Source organism: Lissotriton vulgaris, chromosome 4_1 (assembly GCF_964263255.1).
Source record: "Lissotriton vulgaris chromosome 4_1, aLisVul1.2, whole genome shotgun sequence".
Taxonomy (NCBI): Eukaryota; Metazoa; Chordata; class Amphibia; order Caudata; family Salamandridae; genus Lissotriton; species Lissotriton vulgaris.
Window position 1 is genome coordinate 1,260,691,763 of NC_141691.1, and position 24,120 is coordinate 1,260,715,882.

The following is a 24,120-nucleotide window of genomic DNA, read 5'->3' on the forward strand; positions in this document are numbered from 1 at the left end:
GTCCCCCGTGGCTACCAATCCTGAAGACCCCGTTCATTGAGATCTCACAGACGCAAATTGTTACTGCTGAGGTAAGAGAGGAAACAACATGCGTGCAGGTAACATCCGATACGAACATAGCTGATGCGACCAACGCTGAAGGCGATGCTTCACATTTATGTGCGGTTAATCTTCTAAACGGGGTATTCCAACTTTCACCTACAACGGTGGATGACTTTTGGTCTACAGGATTAGAAGATTTCATGTTTTCTCCATCACCAACCACTGACTTTTGATTCAGGCACACAAACTCTGAATTTGGCCTTCATTTTTCAAAACAAAGACTAGAAACGTGGAACTTTTTTCTATGATAAATTTTTTTCTCCAGATTTGTATTTTTCTTTTTTGGGCAGAGTAATCTGCTTATAGTAGAACTATTCATAGAGAACAGAGGGGCATATTACCAAGCAATAGCGATAATTATCGCTATTGCTTGGTTAGAGACAAAAATTTACCGCAGCGCTGCGGCGATTTTTACCGCAAATAAACCTTGGTATTACCAAGGTTTAACGCAAATGCGGTAAAAATCGCCGCAAAGCATGAATATTGCTAAAAAGTCAGCGATATTCATGCATTAGCGAGCTAATGCTCTTAGCCATGTTATCTACCTCCCATTGGATAACATGGCTAAGAACTGCTCAGGGCAGGTGTTAGCTTTTGGAGATATTCCCGCTTAGCGCGAATATCTCCAAAAGTTGGTAATAGGAGATAGCGATGTTAGCGACTGTTTTCAGTCTCTAACATCTTGGCACGCCCACTTTGCATCTCATTAGTGATAAATATCACTGATATGCAAAGTGGGGCCCAAGATGGTCGCTATCTCCTACTAGCTGTCACTAACTGGTGTTAGCGGCAGCTAGGTAATAGGGAGATAATTTTATCTCCGCTTTCTTGGCTTTTAAAGCCAAAAAAGCGGAGATAAACCCCCTTGATAATATGCCCCAGAATTCTTTGAAACACTTTCAGAGTTAATATGTCACCTTGTCAGTAACACTTGTTTTATGCAACTTGACATGATATGGTTTCGGCCTTTTTTCTTCTGTATTTACGAACCATTTCATTGTGTATATATTTTTATGATTCATTCATGTAGCATTCAAACGTCTACATATGCTTAGAATGAAGCATTGCTTTAATGCGTACAGCAACACTTTTAAATGCATTTTTTAGAAATATGTTTCTGGACATGTTTTTAGTAAATCATGCAATACTCTATTTTTAGATATGTTTAACATGTTTAGGATTTAGTAACGTCGATCATACAAAAGTGGAGTGGTTGTTGTGTATCGATTTAGATTCCGTATATAGATTTCCCGATTTATGCCCTTATATAGGTACAATTCACATTGCCCTTATTTAGGCATAGAAATCCATCCCTTATTAGGCATTCTCCATGCTAACCAAATACAGGCATGGCCACCTACATCCGTTCATCTACATCACAACTAGTTCTTGGAAAACCAGACTCTTAAGCCTTTAGGAATTCCCCTTGCTTGGATATTGATTTGTCCAAGAACTCATTTATTATGCATGAATATCTATTCCTTAGGGGTTCATTCATGACGTTCTTATGCCCGACTTTTACGTCAATACTTGTATTCTTAAACACCTTCAAGGTATAAATATACCTTCACTTGCCATGGCGAATCACGGTCCACGGTTCAGCTTCCTACTTGAACGGCGAGGCTCGCCATGGCAAGTTCGGAAGGAAGTCGAGTCCACAATTGATGTACTGACCAGACGATGCCAGCTCCAGTGTTTCTGACTCCCCTTGCGGGGAGTTAGAGATCGAGACCCGGAAAGAGATTCCAACCTCACTTATTCTAAGGTATGGAACGGACTAGAACCTAGAGGGACTTTTGGCAAATCTTGGCAACTATAGCTAAACTAGACTATAGCTAAATAGCTCCTACTTCTTCCCTTGTACTACACTTAGGTTAGGTACACTGGGGTAGGATTATTTTAGAAGCACCAGATGAGAATTTTAGCCTGTGTTATTTATGTATGTATTTTTGTGAATATATGTCATAGCTACAAGCCATGCTGTTGCAGTATTATTTCATCGTACTGTCAACGCTGTACGTATTATACTTCACGTTCTATCTTAGGATTGTAGCAGTTCATATCTCTTGCATGAGAAATAAGACTGTTCAATAAACCCTTTTTATTGAAACGCCCTTCTATCTATTTCTGTGTACACTCTGTAGAAACGAAGCATGCTCAAATGACTGAGTAAAATGGTTATCTATTGTTTTCACAATTCTGAGATTATTCCGATTCTAAGGGAAACAAAGTTGTCATGGTTATGCGGTTGTCAGAAACTAATCCCTTCTTGTTCATTCGAGAAGTTTCTAGTGACCTCTGAGTTAGCTGGCACACACAAGTAATTGAGTTTGATGTACTCGATAGAGGCATACTGACCTCAGTCCTATGTCAAAACTATAATGTATTTTATTCCAATGTGCAGAGCCTATAAGGGATATAGGAACTACACTACAAAGGGAGACACCGTATGTCCCACGGGGGCACGGGCACCACAGGTGGGCATAAACCGGGGTTGGCTAGTATAGTGCTTGGGGAGAAGGTGGCCCCAGTTAGTTTGGGAGAGAGAGCAGAGGTTACCTTAGTGTCCCTAAGGGATAGAGCGATGGTGCCCATATGCCTTCCAATACTTATTAGTGAAGGCAGGTGGTCACCATCAATGGGCAAATGGTGGAGATTCAGAGATTCACTAGAGGCAGTATAACTACTGTGAGGTGCCATCTGACATCCTCAGAGCAGGTCATCCCTAATGCATTCCAACAGGTCATAGTTGCAGACAACCATGAGAATCACTACCCAGTGGCTCGGGTTCCATTTGAGTGGGATAGGGAGGCAGTTTCTCTGGAAGTAGCCGTGATCCCTGCCATGTCTGTAGATTGTCCATTAGATAGTGACCTAGAGCACACCATCTGGAAGGCAGTAGAGTTCAGATCACACCTGGAGATGTTAGGCTTGCCTCAATTAGTCGGTATGACCACAAGGTCCATGGCTGCCCAACAAGGAAATCAAGGGATCCTGGAATCTGTAACAAAAGCCCAGGCACCTGCCAAGAAGAGGAAGGGCAAGGTGCACGGGAAACCATCCCCTAAAGTTCCCACACTGCAGGTTGAATGGGTACCTGAGTAGGCCATCTCTGTGCCTACCGCGGAGGACATTATCACCTTAAGAGAGCTGCCGGAGCTTGCTGGGGGGCAAGTAGAGGGTGGACCTACCAGGGAGGCCCTCTGCAAGGCGTAAAGAGAGTACCCGACCCTAGAGGACTTGAAGAGGCAAGCTGAGGCCCCGGCAGCAAGTGATACCTCTGGATATCACTTTGTCTTTTGGGACAATGACCTATACAGTGAGCCTATGTTCTGGATATTTTCTCTGATCACTTAATGGGAAACCATGAAACGCTAGGTTCCTTTCAATCATCAACCTGTAGGAAAAAAGGACCTCAATTTGGTTTGGATACCTCTTTTGGACGAAAGTTAGGAATGTCTTAAGCTCAAAATACCTAAACTATTTTTAAAAGGGCTCAGCACTGTGGTAGGAAAATCCTCAATAGCTAAGGGGTTAACAATGAAATGTTGATATTTGAAAAAATATGGTCATAAATATGTTTCTTTCATCATCAGATCTTTAGTAGTTCAGTATATCTCCTTACTCCTCCCTGTCTTAAAGTTTTTCACTGTGCTTACCTGCCAAGTCAAATGTGATCATCATCATCAAGTCTTTATTAGATCAGTAAAAGTGATCATAAAAGCACAAGAATAAATACATTTTCACAAGAATAAAAATTCATACATAAATAAAGATACAAAATGGTAACTGTGAAGTCAGGCAAGTTTTCCCAGTAGTAATGTATCAAAAAAGCATGCTATTATGATAACGGACAGCTGATTTAAGAAAAAGACCGACAGTCACACCCATATCAACAGAGGGTAGTATAAGTAAGTAGAGTATTGTGGGCCTACACTTGGCAAACCCCAGCTTCCATAATGTTGAAGGTGATATCTCCTTGAGAGGAGCAAATAAAATTTACAAAAAAACACAAAATGAAGAAGAATCTGTGACGAACATTTGTCACAAGGAGAGCAACATATAGAATCTGCATCATCTTACCCAGGAGAAAACACATCTGCCATCTTTTGAAGCCTAATCTAAACCTAGTCAGGCGGGAACATATTTAAGATATGGCTCCGGGCGAGATGTAGTCTGGCTCAAGATGTAATTTTGAACTGACAACTTTTGAAATTTTACCTTCTGCCTCTCAATATGCCTGGTATTCAAAAAAATTGTTTTGAACAACCCAAGATTCATCACTGTTATTGAGCCCGGCTGGGGCAAAAAACATGGAAGGTCTACCAGGTTCACTGCCACTTTCTTTATATATTGAAGCCAAGGGATAGCAAGGTCACCGTCACAAAAAGAAAATCCTTTATAAATAGCTTATTGAAGTTTGTGAATTTGTTGCACGATACAGATATGAATGCTGTACTCCACAAATCCTATCCCAAGTTATTTGTGAATTGCATACTTTGAACTACCCATAGGGAGTTCCAAGATACGCCAACGGGCATGATTTTCCTCTACCTGAAATGATGTAATATTACAAAACCACCAGGCACAATTTTCCTCTACCTGTACTGAAGTAACATGGCAGAACCCCCAGATTCTTACCCCAAATGTAATTTTTGGGAGACATTCACACGTATAAATTTCCAGAAGTGGGATAATAGTTTTTTTTCCCTAGACTTGAAGCTATATTAAATAGGAAACCCAAAGATTAAGCGAAGCTCTGTTCCTAGCAACCAAGTATGGGTCTCAAGTACAATTAGAATCAAAGGTCACCCCCAAATCTGAGAAGTGTCAGACCCTCTCTTCATGTTTGCCTTTAGTAAAATAACAGCTGGACTTCAAATTTTTAAGCCTAAATACCATAGTATTTGCATTAGTGAGGTTGGCCTTGAGATTTAGGCACTCCTTAAATTTCACAAAGATCAGGGTAATTTATTTTGGTCATTGGAGGTCTGGACATAATGACAGCATCGTCCTCATATAATAAAGCATGCACAGGCCTATTATTTACCACTGGCATGTCCGGCCCTGCTTTTAGCAAGGCTACCTCAAACTTAAGAACTAACTTAAGACAAAATCCTAAACTTACTACCATTTTGGTATTCACAGAAGGCACTTACTCATTTTGGTATTCACAGAAGTTAGGATTCCTGATGTTAGGACTCCTAAATGCCTTCTGTGACTACTGAAAGTCTTAAAGTTAGGATTTTTGTCAGTTTAGGAGTAGTAAAGGTAGGACTCCTAACTTTAGAACTCCTAAATGCCTTCTGTGAATACCGAAAGTCTTAAAGTTAGGATTTTTCTCAGTTTGGAGACCTAAAGTTAGGGTCCAAACAGTCTTGCTAAAGCGGCCTCGAGAGGGTTATGGTCACTGACTAGTTTAGCCTCCAGTACAGCATTAACCAATTCCCCGGTGGCAAAAATGTATTCAACTGTTGTACAACAGCCTCTACCAACAAATGCATCCATACCGCTGCAAAAATTATGTGACATCAAAAAATGTATGAAAGATTGCACCTGTTGTCCCTTTTAGTTGATTCATCCTAGTGATCCCTCTAGTTAAATGGATTGTTAGCATCTAACTTCCCCCAAACAAAACGAGAAAAGGCCGGCCAGGAGAAAAGTGCTAAGTACTCAACTCAATAATGTAAACAAAGAATATAGTACAATTTTGATTGCCCTTAATAGAAAAGTCATTGTTATAAAAGTTGATCGGAGTGAAATTAATAATTATCGGACTAATGAAGATTAAACGCCTGAATCAAATTACTCAGGACAGCTACAGGCGAGATGGCACATTTTAAGGTAGCTTTAAACCATACCAGCAATCCACCTCGCTCCCTCCCAGATTGCCCAATTCTCTTGTTACAACACCACATGAAACTGGGTTATGAAGTTGGGAAAGTTCTCCACATTTACCTTAAAGCACACGCCACAGCAGCTATGTTCCAGCCAAGTCACATTACTTGCATAAGATTGCACTGTTACACACCCTTATACACTGATTCTATTACGAAACGATGCTGACTAAGACAGTGTTCATCTGTTTTAACATATTTCTGTTCCACTGTTCATTGCGGAGCCTAGGAATATTTATTTGCACAGCAGCATTCCTCTGTTCACTGCAGTGCAAACTAGCTTTACTTTAACTGAGAGAGATGATTTGAGGAGCCCTCTATCAGAATGAGTGACACTAGCTCCCATTGTTGGTCTGACGGAATTACTTTATTGCCTGATGTGCCAAAAATGAAGTGAAACATGGAGGTTTCCACTACACATTTCCCTATGATTCCTATCTATCTCCCCCTCTGTCCGCCAACTCTCCAGGAACCAGGGCCGGCTTTAGCTCTGGTGACACCAGGTACGACAATCCTTTCTGGCGCCCCCACACCCCATGACATGATTCTTTCACTACCGCAGGGCAAAAGTGGCCCTCATCTCTCCAATAATAAGTTATTGCTAAACAAAGGTCCCCCGCTGAGGTCAACGTACCCTCCACAGGTCAGCGCCCAGTGCAGCCGCACCGGTAACACTGACCTAAAGCCGGACCTCAATCAATCAATCAATCAATCAGAGTACTTGTAAAGCACGCTACTTACCCGTGAGGGTCCCAAGGCACTTAGGGGATAGGAGGGTCCTGCTACTGCTCAAAGAGCCAGGTCTTGAGGAGTCTTCTGAAGGCGAGTAGGTCTTGGGTCTGCCGTATGTGGTAGGAAGGGTGTTTCAGGTCTTGGTGGCGAGGTAGGAGAAGGATCTGCCGCCGGAGGTCATTCGTTGGATGCGGGGGACAGCGGTGAGGGCGAGGCTGGCGGAGCGGAGTTGGCGGAGTTGGCGGGTGGAGGTGTGGAAGCTGAGTCTGCTGTTCAGGTAGGCTGGTCCGGCGTTGTGGAGTGCTTTGTGTGCGTGGGTGAGGAGCTGGGAGGTGATCCTCTTGTCGACGGGGAGCCAGTGTAGGTCTCTCAGGTGTGGGGTGATGTGGCTGCGGCGGGTGACGTTGACGATCAGGCGTTTTGGATGCGTTGTAGTCATCGTAGGTGTTTCGCTGGGATTCCTGCATAGAGTGCGTTGCCGTAGTCCAGTCTGCTGCTGACAAGGGCCTGTGTCACCGTTTTTCTTGTTTCGGTCGGGATCCACTTGTAGATCCTGCGGAGCATACGGAGGGTGTTGTAGCAGGAGGAGGAGACGGCGTTGACCAGCTTAGACATGGAGTGGGAGGAGTCGAGGATGAATCCTAGATTGTGTGCATGGTCAGTGGGTGTTGGTGCTGTTCCCAGTGTGGTCGGACACCAGGAGTCATCCCAGGCTGAGGGGGTGGGTCCGAAGAGGAGGACCTCTGTCTTGTCTTAGTTCAGCTTCAGACGGCTGCTCCTCATCCAGTCGGCGATGGCCTTCATTCCCTCGTGGAGGTTGGGTTTGGTGCTGTGTGGGTCCTTGGTGAGGGAGAGGATGAGCTGGGGGTCGTCAGCGTAGGAGATGATGTTGAGGTCGTGATAGCGGGCCACTTGTGCGAGGGGGTCCATGTAGACATTGAACAGCGTTGGGCTGAGGGATGAGCCCTGGGGGATGCTGCAGATGATGTCGGTGGCTTCGGATCAGAAGGGTGTAAGGCGGACGCTCTGGGTTCTGCCAGAGAGGAAAGACATGGTCCAGTCAAGAACCTTCTCTTGGATTCCAGCTTCTAGGAGGCGTGTCTTTAGAGTGCGATGGCAGACCGTGTCGAAGGCGGCTGACCGGTCCAGGAGGATGAGGGCTGATGTTTCGCCGTTGTCTAGTTGGCGCCTGATGTCGTCTGTGGCGGCGATGAGGGCTATCTCGGTGCTGTGATTTCATCTGAATCCGGACTGGGGTGGGCCCAAGATGTTGTTGTCTTCCAGGTGGCGAGCCAGTTGCATGTTGACGATTTTCTCGATGACCTTTGCCGGGAACGGGAGCAGGGGGATGGGCCGGAAGTTCTTGAGGTCCTTGGGGTCCGCTTTGGGCTTCTTGAGGAGGGCGTTGATTTCGGCGTGCTTCCAGCTTTCCGGGAATATCGCTGTTTCGAATAGATGTTGATGACATTCCGTAGTTGGGGTACGATGGCTGTGTCTGCTTTTTTGAATACATGGTGTGGGCACGGATCAGACGGAGATCCTGAGTGGATGGAGTTCATGACCTTGCGTGTATCGTCGTCGTTGATGTTAGACCAGGAGGTCAGGCGGTTGGCGCTGGTGGTGTTCACAGGGGAGGTGTAGTCTGGCGTAGTCGGGGCGGTCGTGGTGTTGAAGCGGTCATGGATGTCAGCGATCTTGCGGTGGAAGAAGATGGCTAGTGAGTCGCACAGCTCTTGTGAGGGCGGGATGTCGTTGGCGTTCGCGCTGGGGTTGGAGAGTTCCTTTGCGATGCTGAAGAGCTCTTTGCTGCTGTGTGCGTTGTTATCCAAGTGATCTTTGAAGGAGGATCTCTTGGCTAATCTGATGAGGTGGTGGTGTCTGCGGGTGGCGTCCTTATGGGCTGCGTGGTTGTCCGGTGTGCGTTTGTGGAGCCATGTCTTCTCCAGCTTCCGGCATGCAAGTTTACAGATCTGGATCTCGTCGGTGAACCAGGCGGCTATCTTGTTGGCATGGCTGTTGGAGGGTTTCTTGAGCAGGGCGAGGGTGTTGGCGCTGTCGTCAATCCACTGTCTGAGGTTTCGGGCGTCTGGGTTGGTGTGGTCGGTGGGTGGGTTCTTGGCGAGGGAGGTGATCAGCTGGTCTTCGGTGACTTTGCTCCAGCAGCGGCGACGCAGCTGTTGGGTGCGGTGGTGCTTGGTTGGTTTCTTGAAGGTGAAATGGATGCAGCGGTGGTCGGTCCAGTGGAGTTCGGTGGTGTGGTCGAAGGCGACGTGGGAGCCTGTGGAGAAAACGGGATCCAGCGTGTGGCCGGCGGCGTGGGTGGGTGCATTGACGAGTTGTCTGAGGCCGAGGTTGGCGAGGTTGGCGATCAATGTGGCGGAGTTGGCGTCGTTGTTGTTCTCTAGGTGGAAGCTCAGGTCCCATGGAGGATGTAGTCCATGGAGGCGAGTGCGTGGGTGCTGGCGAGGTTGGCGATGGAGTCGCTGAACTGAGCCCGGGGTCCGGGGGGTCTGTAGAGGAGTGTTCCTCTGAGAGTGGTGTTGGGGTCGGTGTGGATCCGGAAGTGCAGGTGTTCGGCGGTGTTGAGGGTGTCGTCTGCGTGGGTGGCGACCTTGAGGGTGGACTTGTGGACGATGGCTATTCCTCCTCCGAAACCGTTGGCACGATCCCTGTGGGTGATCTTTTAGCCGTCTGGGATGGCTATGGCAATTTCGGGCGCTGAGGAGTCGTTCCAACAGGTCTCGGTCAAGAAGGCCACATCTGGGACGGAGGTGTCGAGCAGATCCCAGAGCTTGACGGCATGTGTGCGTGCGGAGTGGGTGTTGAGGAGTATGCAGCGGAGGTGGTTGGGTCCAGTCCTTGGAGGTTTGTTGGTTCTGTCGCAGGTGAAGCTGCAGGTGTGGCAGAAGAAGGGTCCGTGGGTCCGTTTTGGGGTGGCCTGGAAGCAGGTGTGGTTTAGGCTGGCATTGAGTGCGTGGAGGGTGCTGGCGTCGCAGTGGATTCTGGTGTTGTGGTATTCGTGGGGTCCAGGGGTTGTGGTGCTGGGTGCGGTCCAGGCGCGGCCTGCATATGAGGTGCCCGTGGAAGCCCAGGGCTGTTCACCTGCCCGACTGCATGACACGCCCGAGCTTTGACCCTCCCACGACCCTTGAGGTGTGAGACAGCAGACTGTGAGGTAAAGTGTAGTGATTGCGTCATTGTTATTAAAGGACTTTCCATAGTCTTCCTTCCCTTCCCTCCTTTTTCTGTTCCCCTCTCTGCCCTTTTACATCATGTACCTTCATATTTACCCTTTGTTTTTTCTGTTCCCCTATCTGCCCTTTTACATCATGTAAATTCATATTTACCCTTGGTTTGCCACCTGACCGGTTTTCTATCGCCACCACCAGTTTTTAATGCCCTCGCCGGTAAAAAAAAAAAACACAGTCTCTTTACGCCGGTATTTTTAGCCCTTATCCGGACATTCTCCAAACTGCAAATACAAACAGATTAAGTCTGTTATAGAGATTCGCCAACGACATCTGACAAATAAAGTAAACAAAGTGTATTCATACGATTTGTAAACTGTCCTTGCAGACTCTTAAAATGGTTGCAATTTGTCTGTTAGAAAGGTGGCAAAGCATACGTAATCCCCCCCTCCACCCCCCCCCCCGTCTCCCGAGACGGACTTCTCAATTTTTCCTCCCTTTAGTTTTTAACACTTTGTATATGCCACCTTTTTACTCAAGTGGAGAAGTGTGGCTCACTGGTTAGAGCAGGCAGACCCTGAAGCAGAGGTCAGACCCGGGACCAGGGTTCAATTCCCGACGCGGCAGGGTCTTGAGCTCAAATGTCCATGGACTCGATAATTCTCGCTTCGGTGCCTGACCTAATCATGGGTTCACACTCTGCAACTCTGGGCATTAAGCTTGCTTAATCTCCACAACGGCCCCCCGCGGCGGGATGCCTGGCTTTCACCTTGGGGATGCCCTGTAGGGGCTATCTCACAGGGAAAAACCAGGACGGGTTCCCAAGGCAAGCACGGAGATACCCCTTTGGGGGTCGATTCTGGCGCTATATAAGAAATGTAATAATAATAATAATAATAACAGAAGGCAAAACGGGCCGAGAGACAAGGGGGCTGCGAGGGGAGCAGAAGGAAAAACCGGGCAGAGAGACACAGGGGCAGCGAGGGAGAGAACGGGTTCAGGCGGTGCTGTGCAGAGGGGAGCGACCTACCTGGAAGGGTCAAGGGTCGCGCTCCTCACCGCGCAGCGTTTGGCCTATATGGGGAGGTGGGAGGGAGGAGCAGATGGGAGACGGGAGGTGGGGTAGCGAATGGGCAGTCAGGGGGTGGAGCCGCAGGGGACGCAGCGGCGAGAGGCGACGTAGGAACCAGAAGGCAAATGGTCACAAGAATACAGGGGGAAATGAGTGGCACAGAGGAAGAAAGGTTCCAAGAAAGGGCAAAAAAAGTCACATAAAACGGGGGGAAACGAGTGGCACAGAGGCAGAAAGGTCACAAGAAAGGGCAGAAAAGGTCACAAAAAACAGTGGGAAACGAGTGGCGCAGAGACACAAAGGTCCCAAGAAAGGGCAGAAAAGGTCACACAAAAAAAGAGGAAACGAGTGGCACAGAGGCAGAAAGGTCCCGAGAAAGGGCAGAAAAGGTCACAAAAAACGGGGGGAAACGAGTGGCAGGGAGGCACAAAGGTCCCAAGAAAGGGCAGAAAAGGTGACAAAAAACGGGGGGAAACGAGTGGCACAGGGGCACAAAGGTCACAGGAAAGATCAGAAAAAACAGGGGGAAATGAGTGGCACAGAGGCACAAAGGTCCCAAGAAAGGGCAGAAAAGGTCACAAAAAACAGGGGAAACAAGTGGCACAGTTGCAGAAAGGTCCCAAGAAAGGGCAGAAAAGGTCACAAAAAACGGGGGGAAACGAGTGGCACAGAGGTAGAAAGGTCACAAAAAAGGGCAGAAAGGTCACAAAAACGGGGGAAACGAGTGGCACAGAGGCAGAAAGGTCACAAGAAAGGGCAGAAAGATCACAAAAGACGCGGTAACGAGTGGCACAGGAGGCAGAAAGGTCCCAAGAAAGGGCAGAAAGGTCACAAAAAACGGGGATAAATGAGTGGCACAGAGACAGAAAGCTCACAAGAAAGGGCAGAAAGCTCACAAACAAACAGGGGGAAACGAGTGTTACAGGAGGCAGAAAGGTCCCAACAAGGGCAGAAAGGTCACAAAAAACGGGGGGAAATGAGTGGCACAGAGGCAGAAAGCTCACAAGAAAGGGCAGAAAGGTCCCAAAAAAACAGGGGGAAACGAGTGGCACAGAGGTAGAAAGGTCCCAAGAAAGGGCAGAAAGGTCACAGAAATGTAGGGGCAGCTAAGCAACAGAAGGCAAAACGGGCAGAGAGAAAAGGGGGCTGCGAGGGGAGCAGAAGGAAAAACCGGGCAGAGAGACACAGGGGCAGCGAGGGAGAGAACGGGTATAGGCGGTGCTGTGTAGAGGGGGAACGACCTACCTGGAAGGGTCAAGGGTCGCTCTCCTCACCGCGCAGCGTTCGGCCTATATGGGGAGGTGGGAGGGAGGAGCATATGGGAGGCGGGAGGTTGGGTAGCGAATGGGCAGTCAGGGGGGTGGAGCCGCAGGGGACGCAGCGACAAGGGGCGACGTAGGAAACAGAAGGCAAATGGTCACAAGAATACAGGGGGAAACGAGTGGCACAGAGGAAGAAAGGTCCCAAGAATGGGCAGAAAAGGTCACAAAAAAAGGGGGAAATGATTGGCACAGAGGCACAAAGGTCCCAAGAAAGGGCAAAAAAGGTCACATAAAACGGGGGAAACGAGTGGCACAGAGGCAGAAAGGTCACAAGAAAGGGCATAAAAGGTCACAAAAAACAGTGGGAAACGAGTGGCACAGAGGCAGAAAGGTCCCGAGAAAGGGCAGAAAAGGTCACAAAAAACGGGGGTAAACGAGTGGCAGAGAGGCACAAAGGTCCCAAGAAAGGGCAGAAAAGGTGACAAAAAACGGGGGGAAACGAGTGGCACAGGGGCACAAAGGTCACAGGAAAGGTCAGAAAAAACGGGGGGAAACGAGTGGCACAGAGGCACAAAGGTCCCAAGAAAGAGCAGAAAAGGTCACAAAAAACGGGGGGAAACGAGTGGCACAGAGGCAGAAAGGTCCCAAGAAAGGGCAGAAAAGGTCACAAAAAACGGGGGGAAACGAGTGGCACAGAGGCAGAAAGGTCCCAAGAAAGGGCAGACAAGGTCACAAAAAACAGAGGGAAACGAGTGGCACAGAGGCAGAAAGGTCCCAAGAAAGGGCAGAAAAGGTCACAAAAAACGGGGGGAAACGAGTGGCACAGAGGCAGAAAGGTCCCAAGAAAGGGCAGAAAAGGTCACAAAAAACGGGGGGAAACGAGTGGCACAGAGGCACAAAGGTCCCAAGAAAGGGCAGAAAAGGTCACAAAAAACAGGGGGAAACGAGTGGCACAGAGGCAGAAAGGTCCCAAGAAAGGGCAGAAAGGTCACAGAAATGTAGGGGCAGCTAAGCAACAAAAAGCAAAATGGGCAGAGAGACACGGGGGCCACGAGGGGAGCAGAAGGAAAAACAGGGCAGAGAGACACAGGGACAGCGAGGGAGAGAACGGGCACAGGTGGTGATGTGCGGAGGGAGAGCGACCTACCTGGAAGGGTCAAGGGCCCGTGAACCATGCCTTCACTGCCCCTACATTGTACTGACTGAGTATGGAAAACATGCCATTGTTGTCCTCCGATCCTGTTCGGTAACCCCTGCCCTCCTAATTCAGCCCCCAATTCTAAATGATGTATTGTTTTTCATACTGATTGATTAAGTCTACTTTTGAGTTTCTATGCTGTTTTTAGAAACAAGCGTAAATAAAATAAAAAATATTTATTACATTTTTTCTCCCAAAAAATGATCACATTAGAGAAAACCAGCCTTACCGTCAGAATGACAAAGATCTTGGAAGAATGGCACAGCTGGCCTATCAGAGAACACGTCTGCATGATGAACAAGAGCCTCCTTCACAGCATGGAATCCATTCACCACCAACATAGGAGTGTGCCCCATCCACAGCCTGTATACGCTTCCGTATGTCTTGCTTAACTAGGGGAAAGAAGGGCACAGGAAACAAATGAAAAAAGCTCATTCTTAGTACATAGCACTTTCAATCATGTATGTTAGGGGGCATCCATCCACATGCCAACATCCCCAAATGAGTCTTGCTTTGGTAACCAGCATATTAACTTACCAGCTCAATGAGTTGGACTTCCGCTTGCTCACCCCAAAGTTCACATTTTGGTTTAATATTTCTCAGGCTCGCAGCCCCATGACTGTTACAAGAGTGCTATTTTGCTCTCCCAACCCAGGTGCTTGTTAAGTCAGAACGAAAATGCTCTAAAGTGAAAGACATGTTCTTCATCCACCTTCTGAAGTATTTGGAGCAGCTTTTTGGCGAGGACCGTGGCTAAAGTCCACTCTCTTTTCTGGCTTCGAACACTTGTGCTTTGGTCCACCCAGGCTTCCGTCGCTTAGCTCTCCTCAGAATGGAACCTGGCTACAGGGGCGGCTCCTCCACGTGGGCGCCACTGCTTTCTCGCAGTGCGAGAAGCAGAAACATAAAATGGTATTATAAATACCATTTTATGTTTCTGCTTCTCGCGCTGTGAGAAAGAAGAAGGGTTTATTACAGGGCAGGGGAGGAGTGGCCTTCCCACTCTAAGGGCGCTGATTGTTTGGTCGGCTCCAGGGGCGACTAAACTAGTCATACGCACTCTCCCTTTTCTCCATGTAGACTGCATGCCGCCTACATGGAGAAAATGGCCTTCCCATAGAGGCCTGTGCGGTCGGCATCTCAGCCAATCACAACGCTGCCATTGCAGCTTTGTGATTGGCTATGGGGAGGGGAGGAGAGGGAGGCTGCCTGCTTCCTGTGAGGAGCAGAGACACACATGACGACGCAACGCGGGATCGGACCAGGCCGACTCAGGTAAGTTAGCTTTATTTTATTTATTTAAAATAACACCCTCCCTTCCTCCCTGCCTGACCCGTTCCCCCCCCCCACCCACGAGTCATGCCGGCCGCAACTGCCTGGCTACATTATTGTGAGCAGGATTTTCTTTCACAAGTTTCTCATAAGGAACTGCATGTGAGTTAGGGTTTTTATTAAAGCAAATTCAAAAATTACAGTAAGGATTTATTAGTTAGGTAGTTTCTTAGGTTTTTAGATCTCGACTGTTATATTCCGCAAGGAATAAATAGACAAGAGTATTGTGGGCAAACCAAGCTCTGAAACCAGCAGATTTCGGACAGTTCATGTGGGTTACTGAAGTGGAAAGCGCTTCCGCATCAAAGCCATCAGCCTCCCTCCCACAGGCATCTGAAGCTTCCCCCAGCGTGCGCTCGGTCTCAGGCTGTTTCACTTTCACGGCCGCGAGGCCGTGCTTCAAAGGGATCCGCTCCACCGCCCCCTGCTTCACACTTTAAAGGAATGCTCTCCCCCGCCCCCCCCACAGCAATACCAAGAGCTTGTCATCCGATGCCTCTGCCAGCATGCTCCGTTTCCTGCTTCAGCAATGCCAGGAGCTTGTTTTTTTTAAGTGATTGTGCAGGGAAGAGGGAGATCCTGGCGCGGGGAAGAGCGAGATCCCCCGGCATTAACGTTAAATCAAGTTTGGCTCACATTCTTGGCTGTACCCGCCCGTTGCATGATGTAACCGAGAAAGCCATAACTTGTCTTTGCTCCTTGAGATTCACACGTTTCAACGTTTAACCTCTGCTAAGTTAAAAGAAATCGATAATTTCTCTGTAAAATCCACTATTTGTTCTGCACACACCTTTGCTGCTGGCTTGTGTAGGCGTTCTGTTGTTGTTTGAATGAATTCATGGTTTTTTTAAGAGTCATTCCATGATAGTTTGGTTGTCTTTACAGATTGGTTACAGGAAATGCTTCGAGGCGCCACTACATTTTAATGGGAGGTTTGTATCCTTAAATCTTAGTCCTGTGTTCCTCATTTGACGTACAGGTTATGAGATGCTTTGGTTGCGCGGCTCACTGCTTACGTCTCTGCCACGCTTCGTTAGCCTGGAGAATGGAAACTTATAAAATTCTGAGCCAGGCGGTGGCAGTACATTAGAGGTCACTCCAAGTTACATTTTGGAGAAAAGCCGTCGAAAAAGTGAGTCACAATAAATAATTAGAAAGCTAATTACATGTTGCACATCGAACATTTTGTATTGCTCGAGTCGCAACTGCTTTGTTGTCTTACCCCCACGTTCAACATAACTTACGATACTGTACATGAAATATAACCGATTGCTGCTTTGAGGAACAGTAACATGCGCATCTGCAGTGATTGCACGGTCTCGGGGATTCCAATATTATTGAGAGATTATTTCACGCCACGTCTCTTGTGGTTTTGTTCCAGTAAATGTGGATCCACAGCTTTACCATTTGTTTCTATTTCCGCGAATACGTTCATCTTGTTTGATGTATGAAAGGCGGGAGTAAAAGGTTCCATAACATGGACTAGTTCACGATGGTGCCGAGAGGGTGTAAACACGTGTGATACCCGTTTGTGTGTGTATTTTCTTCACTTTTGTGTGAAATTGTTGTTCCACCTTAAAGAGACTTATGTTTGTTACGTGGCAGTAACTCCATAGATTCTTAGTAATTACGTGTGAGTTGTCTTTCCTTGATAATGTGCATTGCTATAAAGGTGTCTTGTCAATTGATGCGGAAAGAATGGCATTTTCTAAGTATCCCTGTTCAGATCAAAGCATTTTCAACTTCTAAAATATATTACCAGCATCTGGATTAGTTTAGCCAGGGTTTCCTCTAGAAGTATCGTATTGTCCTGCCACGGCAATGTTGGGAAAACATCACTGTGGCTATATGTTATTGCAAATTCTAGCGCTGTCCATCAAAGCCTGTTGTATTTTGCCATTTAAAGGGGCAACATTATATTACCCAGAACCTTGCATCCCTGTAGATGTTTCCAGTACACTGAAATATACATTACATCGGTATAAGACATTATATTTCTTGATTTTAGTTAAACATTTCTGCAAGTTGTTATGCTTTGCTAAGCTATACTCTGTCAAACAATAGGAACTTATTTTGCTTTTCACTTGCTACAAGTTGATTTCAGTCTGTGAATAGGTACTTTTTCGGGCAATCCATCAAATATATATGTCTTTCTGCGAACTTTCCCAGAATGACCCTCGTCAGTTTCTTGACTATGCCTGCATTTAGCAGTCGTTTAATTTGTCTCTGTGCGGGTGATTTTGTATTGTTTCATGCGATTGGTTTGGTCTTTCCACATGGATTTCTGTTTGGCAGATCAGAGAACCGAGAGTCTTTAATACATTGACTTGCCCAGGTTCACATAATGTGGTGCGGTGGAGACGCTGCAATCGGAATACTGGCCTCCTGGATCTACCTTCGTCAGGATAGCCCCTAGACATAGATTCTTCAAATGTATGCTACACCGAGGTTTATACATTTCAAATATTACATTTAAAGGAGGTAAAATTCAATTTATTTTATGTCCTGCTGTAACAACATGCTAATGGGACCTGTTATTTTAAGATCGTGCAGCGTTAAATATTTCGTTAACTTTCATGGGCATGCCTCTCTCACTTTCTTAACTAGGATTTGCATGTGATTGTTCAAATAAGTGGTGCCTCTGGGTTGAAGCAAATTGGTGGCTCTGCGTTTTGATAAATGTTCTCTTGCGTTTAATTCGTTGATTTCTCGGATGTGTTGGGGCAAAAATGTTGTGGTGACATTTCAACAATGGAATCAAATTAGCTTCACTTAGTGCTATTTTAATTTGTTGATTTATCCTTGCTCTAGTTTCTTATGAACAATTGCAGGAACAAAGCATTTTCCTTAGGAACCTGACACGGGCACTATTGAATGCAGGGGTTGACAAATACCCGGACTGCTTTCACATTATGCCTCTTTCTTGGGTCAACTTGTGCTCTCACCCTCCATGTTCATTTAATCTCTGCTGTCTTCAACACCCTTTTTTCTGCTCTTTCTCCCTTTTCTGCCTGTATCTATCTTGCTCTGGGTTACAGGCTTTTCAAATTCTAGTGTTCCTGGTGACTTTTTATAATGGAGCCCGAATAGCTTTAATTCACCGCTGTACTTAATGTAACATGACTATATTGACTGCACTTGTTCAGTTTACTTGTAATTTGTCTTATTCACATCACATTTGCTTGTTTCTATTCCCTTCTCGGGCACCTCTATTGCTCGCCAAAACACCCTCGTGTTTGCACTGTCTCACTCCCTGATCGCCAACACTCTCGCTTGCTCCCCCAACCCACCTCTGCTCGTCACTGTCTATCTCCTATCTTTCCTTAATTTATTTTTAGGTCTTGCTCTCGAGACCTATTGTCGTCGAGATGCCTCTCAAGGGAGACAGACCGGGGCACGCGCGGCGATTCTGGTTTGTGGACGCCCACGTCCAGCCCGGCGCGGTGCACATCTGCTGCTCCACATTCAAAGCCTCTCTCAATCACGCACGCACACACAGCCACACTCACGGAAGCACACACACACACGCGTGCGTACACACACACACACCCCTCCTCCCTCTTACCTCACGGGCTCTTGTTTAACTCAATGCTGTGGAACATATTTGCAATAGTTGAACTTTACCTAGTTTATCATCAGTGGCATATTATGTTTAAATAAGTTGAAATGCTTGTTTCAAGGTGTGCGATTTCATCTACGAGTAATCCATCTTTACTAAAAATAGTGGCTGTTACCACAGAAAAGGTATCTTGTGTTTCATGGTGGTGTATTCGATTGCAATGGTTTTAAGTAACTATGCAACTATTAAACTAATCACAGCAGCAGGAATGGTACTTCTTAGCCTAGAAGATCTTGTTGGACCAACGCATTAATATTCTGTCTCGGTCTAGCTATATAGTCATTAAAGGAATACAAACTCTCGTCCATCTGAGCCCAACTCAAGTCAGGCAAACAAATAACCACACAGACATTACATGAACACCCACTGCAATTCAGCACACATAACAGCTCACTGTATTCTCACCCTCCGCATTCACAGGTTAGGTCGAAAGGCTGCAAGACATAACTCACTTTATCTAATAACTATGAGAGAATATCCCACGCCTTCCAAACTAAACATTCACACCAAATGCAATTCGGGGATCACATACCCGTGTAGAACCTCTCCTGGATGAATCCCAACCCACCATAAAATTTAGGGTCAAGATGATAAGCATGCATCAGCACAAGCAGCATGTTCATTCAGGATACGTGTAGGGCCCACCAACAGGAGCAATAACTTATGTGCTGTCTATCTAACGCAACGTTTGTTAACTGCCAGTTCCACACTCACCACGTACACACACAAAACCCAAATGTATCACTCAGGCTGAGGAGGCACGTGGAACTTTGAAGAAAGTGAACCCCAACAATAATTCTTGCTCCCAATTTAAAGAAGTTGCGGCTATGCTTTCTCGCAGTTTCTCTGTAACCCAAAGACTTGTAGCCAAAAAAATCCTCAGTTCAAAATGACGTTACTGTCTCCATATTATTCAATAGTGTCACCACGCCCCCAACTAAAAAAAAATTTATAAGGAGACATTTAGCCCAATGCTGTCAGTCCAGCCACTCAAGCTCCAACATGCCTAAACACAAGCACCAATCCAAAAAGCAAAACAAGACTTAGTCAATTAAGTAACTTTGTGCTTGCGCCTATTGGAATAAAAAGCGGACCTTCCTGATCAGTATGCATTACTTGTATGAGAACTAGCAAGGATTCTAAGCATACTCACCAAAGTACTCAGCCAATAGCGTCACTTTATAAATGACACCACCCAAATTATTATGGCATCACTTTACACTTTTACGCCTGTGACATCACTACAAAACTTGACTAATTGAGTTAACAACGTCTCTAACAACATCCATATCAGCCACTAATCATCAGGTACGCTCCCCTACAGTCTCCATCTGTGCCAGCTTTTTCCCCATACTACCCAAAAACCTAGATCCCCGCCCAATAGCGCCCGTTACCAGTGACTAGGGCGGCCATCTTCCATCTTGGGTGTAAACGCCCTCAGCATGCTCGGCGCGGGGAGGGATGCCATGCGAGGCAGCCGGAGGATGGGGTCTGTGGACGCGCACGTCGAGCCCGGCGCCGTGCACATCTCTTGCTCCACATTCACAGCAAGTCAGCCTCTCTCAATCACGCACGCACACACAGCCACAGACACACAGACACACACACACACGCACACACATACACACACACGCACCCCCCCACCCCTCCCCTCTCCCCCCTTACCTCACCTGGTTCTTGTGGCTGGTGTCCTCTCTGCATCATCTGGCACATGCAGAGCTTGTCATGGGAGCACTCGAGCTCCTCTGCCAGCACGACGCGGGGCTCTCCCCTTAGCCATGGGAGCTCCGCAGTGCTTTCTGATGTTCTTCACCCGGGCCCCGGGACTTCAACTGCCGGACCTGGGAGGGCGGGGGCTGCCGCACATGCGCAGCTTTTTTAACCGGGCTCTTCAGAACGAAAGTTAAAAATGGTGCGCATGCGCAGGCAGCACCCGTCCTCCCAGCCCGGATACTGAGTTTGCTGTTGATCTCACGATTTATTTTGCATGCCTTGCTGAGCTCCTCTGTCTGTGCAGGGCACCCGTAGCTAAGGAGGCCGGCAGCGTCTCTCTGCGCATGAAACAGGTTGAAGAACTGTGAGTAACACCTGTTTTTTTTGCATCTGCCACCCCATGCTTCCTTTGTGCACCCTGTATAACCTTGTATTTGCATTCACTGCCCTGCTCTGGGCTGTCGGACCCCCATTGCCTACTGTGTTCAGGGATGGTGATTGCTGCCTTTGTGAGCTGGCGAGTGAGGCTGTAGTGCCATGCTTGCTGATGCGTTGGTATCTGTTTTGCATTGTGGGAGGCGCGGTGTCCTGGGTGTGGGTGGTGTCATGAAGGTGCAAATGCCAAGGTGTGCTCTACAAGGAAACTTCTCAAATGCACTGCTAAAAAGGGTGAAGGACGCGTGCAGCACAAAATAAATGTTTGCTAATGTTAGGTGTGGTCCCTGTTGGCGGTATGCTCACCCGCTGTCGTTACTGCCCAGATTTGGCTCACACATTGCGTTACACAGGCTTTTGGCTTCCTTCTCCTGGTATAGTGGGTTTTAATCGTAAAGTGCAACCGTTGGTCTTTAAAAGCTGAAGTGTTCGCTGCTTTTATCATCACTTGGTCAGGCTCCTCTGTGGTGATCTTTCTATAGCTTTGATGAGCCCGTGCCTTTCCTTACATTGCTTACAGCGAGTATTGTCATCTGCCCAGTCACACAATTCATCAGTTCCCAGACCTTTTCAGACCATTCCAGGAGTACCTCAGGAAAATGAACTGACTGTCTGCCCTTGTTCTACACTTTGCTTCCTGTTTCCTTTGCTCCCTATCATCTGCCTCTCTCCTTCCCCTGTCTCCTCTCTTCCCTTGTCTCCCTTCCCTACTGGTCTGCTCTTCCCTGCCCCTCATCCCCTCCTGTGCCATCTTTCTACTCTGCTCCTCTCCTCCTGTGCCCTCTCCTCTCTCCTCCTGTGTCCCCTCCTCTCTCCCCCCCTCATCGCTCATCCTCTTTCCTCCTCTCCTCCTGTGTCCCCTCCTCTTTCCTCCTGTGCGCCCTCCTCTCTCCTCCTCTCGTCCTGTGTCCCTTCCCCCTGTATCACCTCCTCCTGTGTCGCCTCCTCTCCTCCTGTGTCCCCTCCTCCTGTGTCCCCTCCTCTCTCCTCCTGTGTCCCCTCCTCTCTCCCCCTTTGTCCCCTCCTCTCTCCCCCTGTGTCCCCTCCTCTCTCCCCCCCTCATTGCTCATCCTCTCCTCTTGTGCGCCCTCCTCTCGTCCCATGTCACCTCCTGAAATGAAGAGATGAGGTGAGGGGGAGCAGAATTGATGGTTTCTGAAACAACCGAAAATACCATGACAGCATGTAGATGTTGCATCAAAAATAAAAGGGATAATGTCCTTTTACATGGAAGGGTGTGAATAAAACTAAGCATCCCAAACATCGTGGACACAACATTCACTTTATTTCAAGGCTACGTCACTCTCCAGCGCAATGCCATAATGCTTCTTCAGTGTAACTGTATGGTATCTCCCCAGACAATCCTAGAGTAATGCAAGAGCATTTCGCCACTGCATCAACAGGACAGCTCGCTGGTGCATATTTAAAACATCTCCTGGTGCAGTGTAACACATCTTTCCTGTGCAAGGGCGGATTTTTGGTTTTGGGAATATGGCATGGAACTAGATCCGAGGAACTGAGGGGTGCTTACCAAAGAATATTACTACAGCAAAAATATCTCAAACCCTGAGGTATAATACATGTATCCAGGGCAATAAACAGAAGAGCATGTCGCTGCTACTTTGTCAAAGCATCTTCACGTGCAACACCACAGCATGTCTTCAGCGAAATGTTCAACTATCTCTCCATCTATGTCTTCCGCGTTTTCAAAGAGCATCTCAATTGCGCATTTCAAGAGGATGTCTTTGGCAAAGGCAACAGCGGGTCATCTCTTCAGTGAAATGCCTGATTAACTTTCCAGCTGTCTGGTACAAGGAATTTCCCGTGTAATTCAAATCTCACACGTGCATTGCAAGAGGATCTTTCGCACCACATAATTACATTCTACTGAATGCAACACACACTCCAAACAATAACACTCAGGGCCACATAGTTATATGCTACATAATTACACTGCACTCAATGCAACATACACTCCAAACAATACCCCTCAGTGCCACATAATTACACGCCACACAATTACACTCAACTAAATACAACATACACTCCTCATAATTCAACTCAGTGCCACGTAATTACACGCAACATAATTACACTCTACTCAATGCAACATACACTCCAAATACCACTCAGTGCCACATAATTACATGCCACATAATTACACTGCACTCAATGCAACATACACGCAAAATACCACTCAGTGCCACATAATTATATGCTACATATTTACACTGCGCTCAACGCAACATACGCTCCAAATACCACTCAGTGCCACATAAATACACGCCACATAATTACTCTATCTATCTATCTATCTATCTATCTATCTATCTATCTATCTATCTATCTATCTATCTATCTATCTATCTATCTATCTATCTATCTATCTATCTGTCTATCTATCTCCCCCACTCTATCTATCGGCCTCACTCTATCTATCTATCGCCCTCACTCTATCGCCCTCACTGTATCTATCGCCCTCACTCTATCTATCTATCGCCCTCACTCTATCTATTGCCCTCACTCTATCTATCTATCTATCTATCTATCTATCTATCTATCTATCTATCTATCTATCTATCTATCTATCTATCTATCTATCTATCTATCTATCTATCTATCTATCTATCTATCTATCTATCTATCACCATCACTCTATCTATCTATCACCCTCACTCTATCTATCTATCGCCCTAAGGCTATCTGTCTATTTATCGCACTCACTCTATCTATCACCATCACTATCTATCTATCTTTCAATCGCCCTCACTCTATCTGTATATCTATCTATCGCCCTTACTCTGTTTATCTATCGCCCTCACTCTATCTATCTGTCGCCCTCCCTCTATCGCCCGCCCTCTATCTATCTATCACACTCACTTTATCTATCGCATCACCACAGCATCACTCAGCACCACCACAGCATCACTCAGGGCACCACAATATCACTATACGCTACCACAGCATCACTGAACGCCACAGCATCACTCGTCGCCACCACAAAATCACTCAGCGCCACCACAGCATCAATCTGTGCAACCATTCAACAACAACTGGTTCAAATATGTTCTATCAATGTTTCAAGCTTTATTACAAATGTCACAAAAAGATGTTAATATTTCACTTCTGGTCTTGGATTTTCGTCCCAATAAAATACACTGAACATAATCTTCACAAAATTTATTTACAAAAGTTTAAGCTATTGCCATTATAAATTACAATAACTTTTATTTAAGTATTAGTTATTTAAAACAATTAAAAGCCATTGTTATTTGTAATATCAATACATCTAAGTCACGTAAATACAAAACATATTGCAATGCAAATGCTATAGGTGTCACATTTGCGAAAGTTATAATTATTGGCATTGTAAATGACAAAGCTATTAATTTCGCTATTTTCAAAACCAAAACATAAATAAAAAACTTTGCCATTTTATCTTCTGAGGCTAGTTTAGACGGGAGGTGGGTTACGGCCAAACTAAGTAAGGATAATACGGAGTTTTATGTTACGAGCATATATGCTCCTAACACCAGTGACCTCAAGTTTTGGGAGGATCTAAATAAACAT

General features: G+C 46.5%; 1 protein-coding gene across 4 annotated transcripts in view; it reads right to left on the reverse strand.

Moving 5' to 3' along the window:
- Window positions 1-24,120, reverse strand: part of LOC147723117 (cytochrome P450 2J2-like) — a 500,182-nt gene that overhangs the window by 434,613 nt on the left and 41,449 nt on the right. For all 4 annotated transcript variants that reach the window (XM_086965465.1, XM_086965463.1, XM_086965462.1 and 1 more), the window contains exon 2: window positions 13,681-13,843. In XM_086965465.1, coding sequence (XP_086821591.1) covers window positions 13,681-13,807 — 127 coding nt within the window. In that variant the 5' untranslated portion in view covers window positions 13,808-13,843. The remainder of the gene's footprint in view (window positions 1-13,680; window positions 13,844-24,120) is intronic.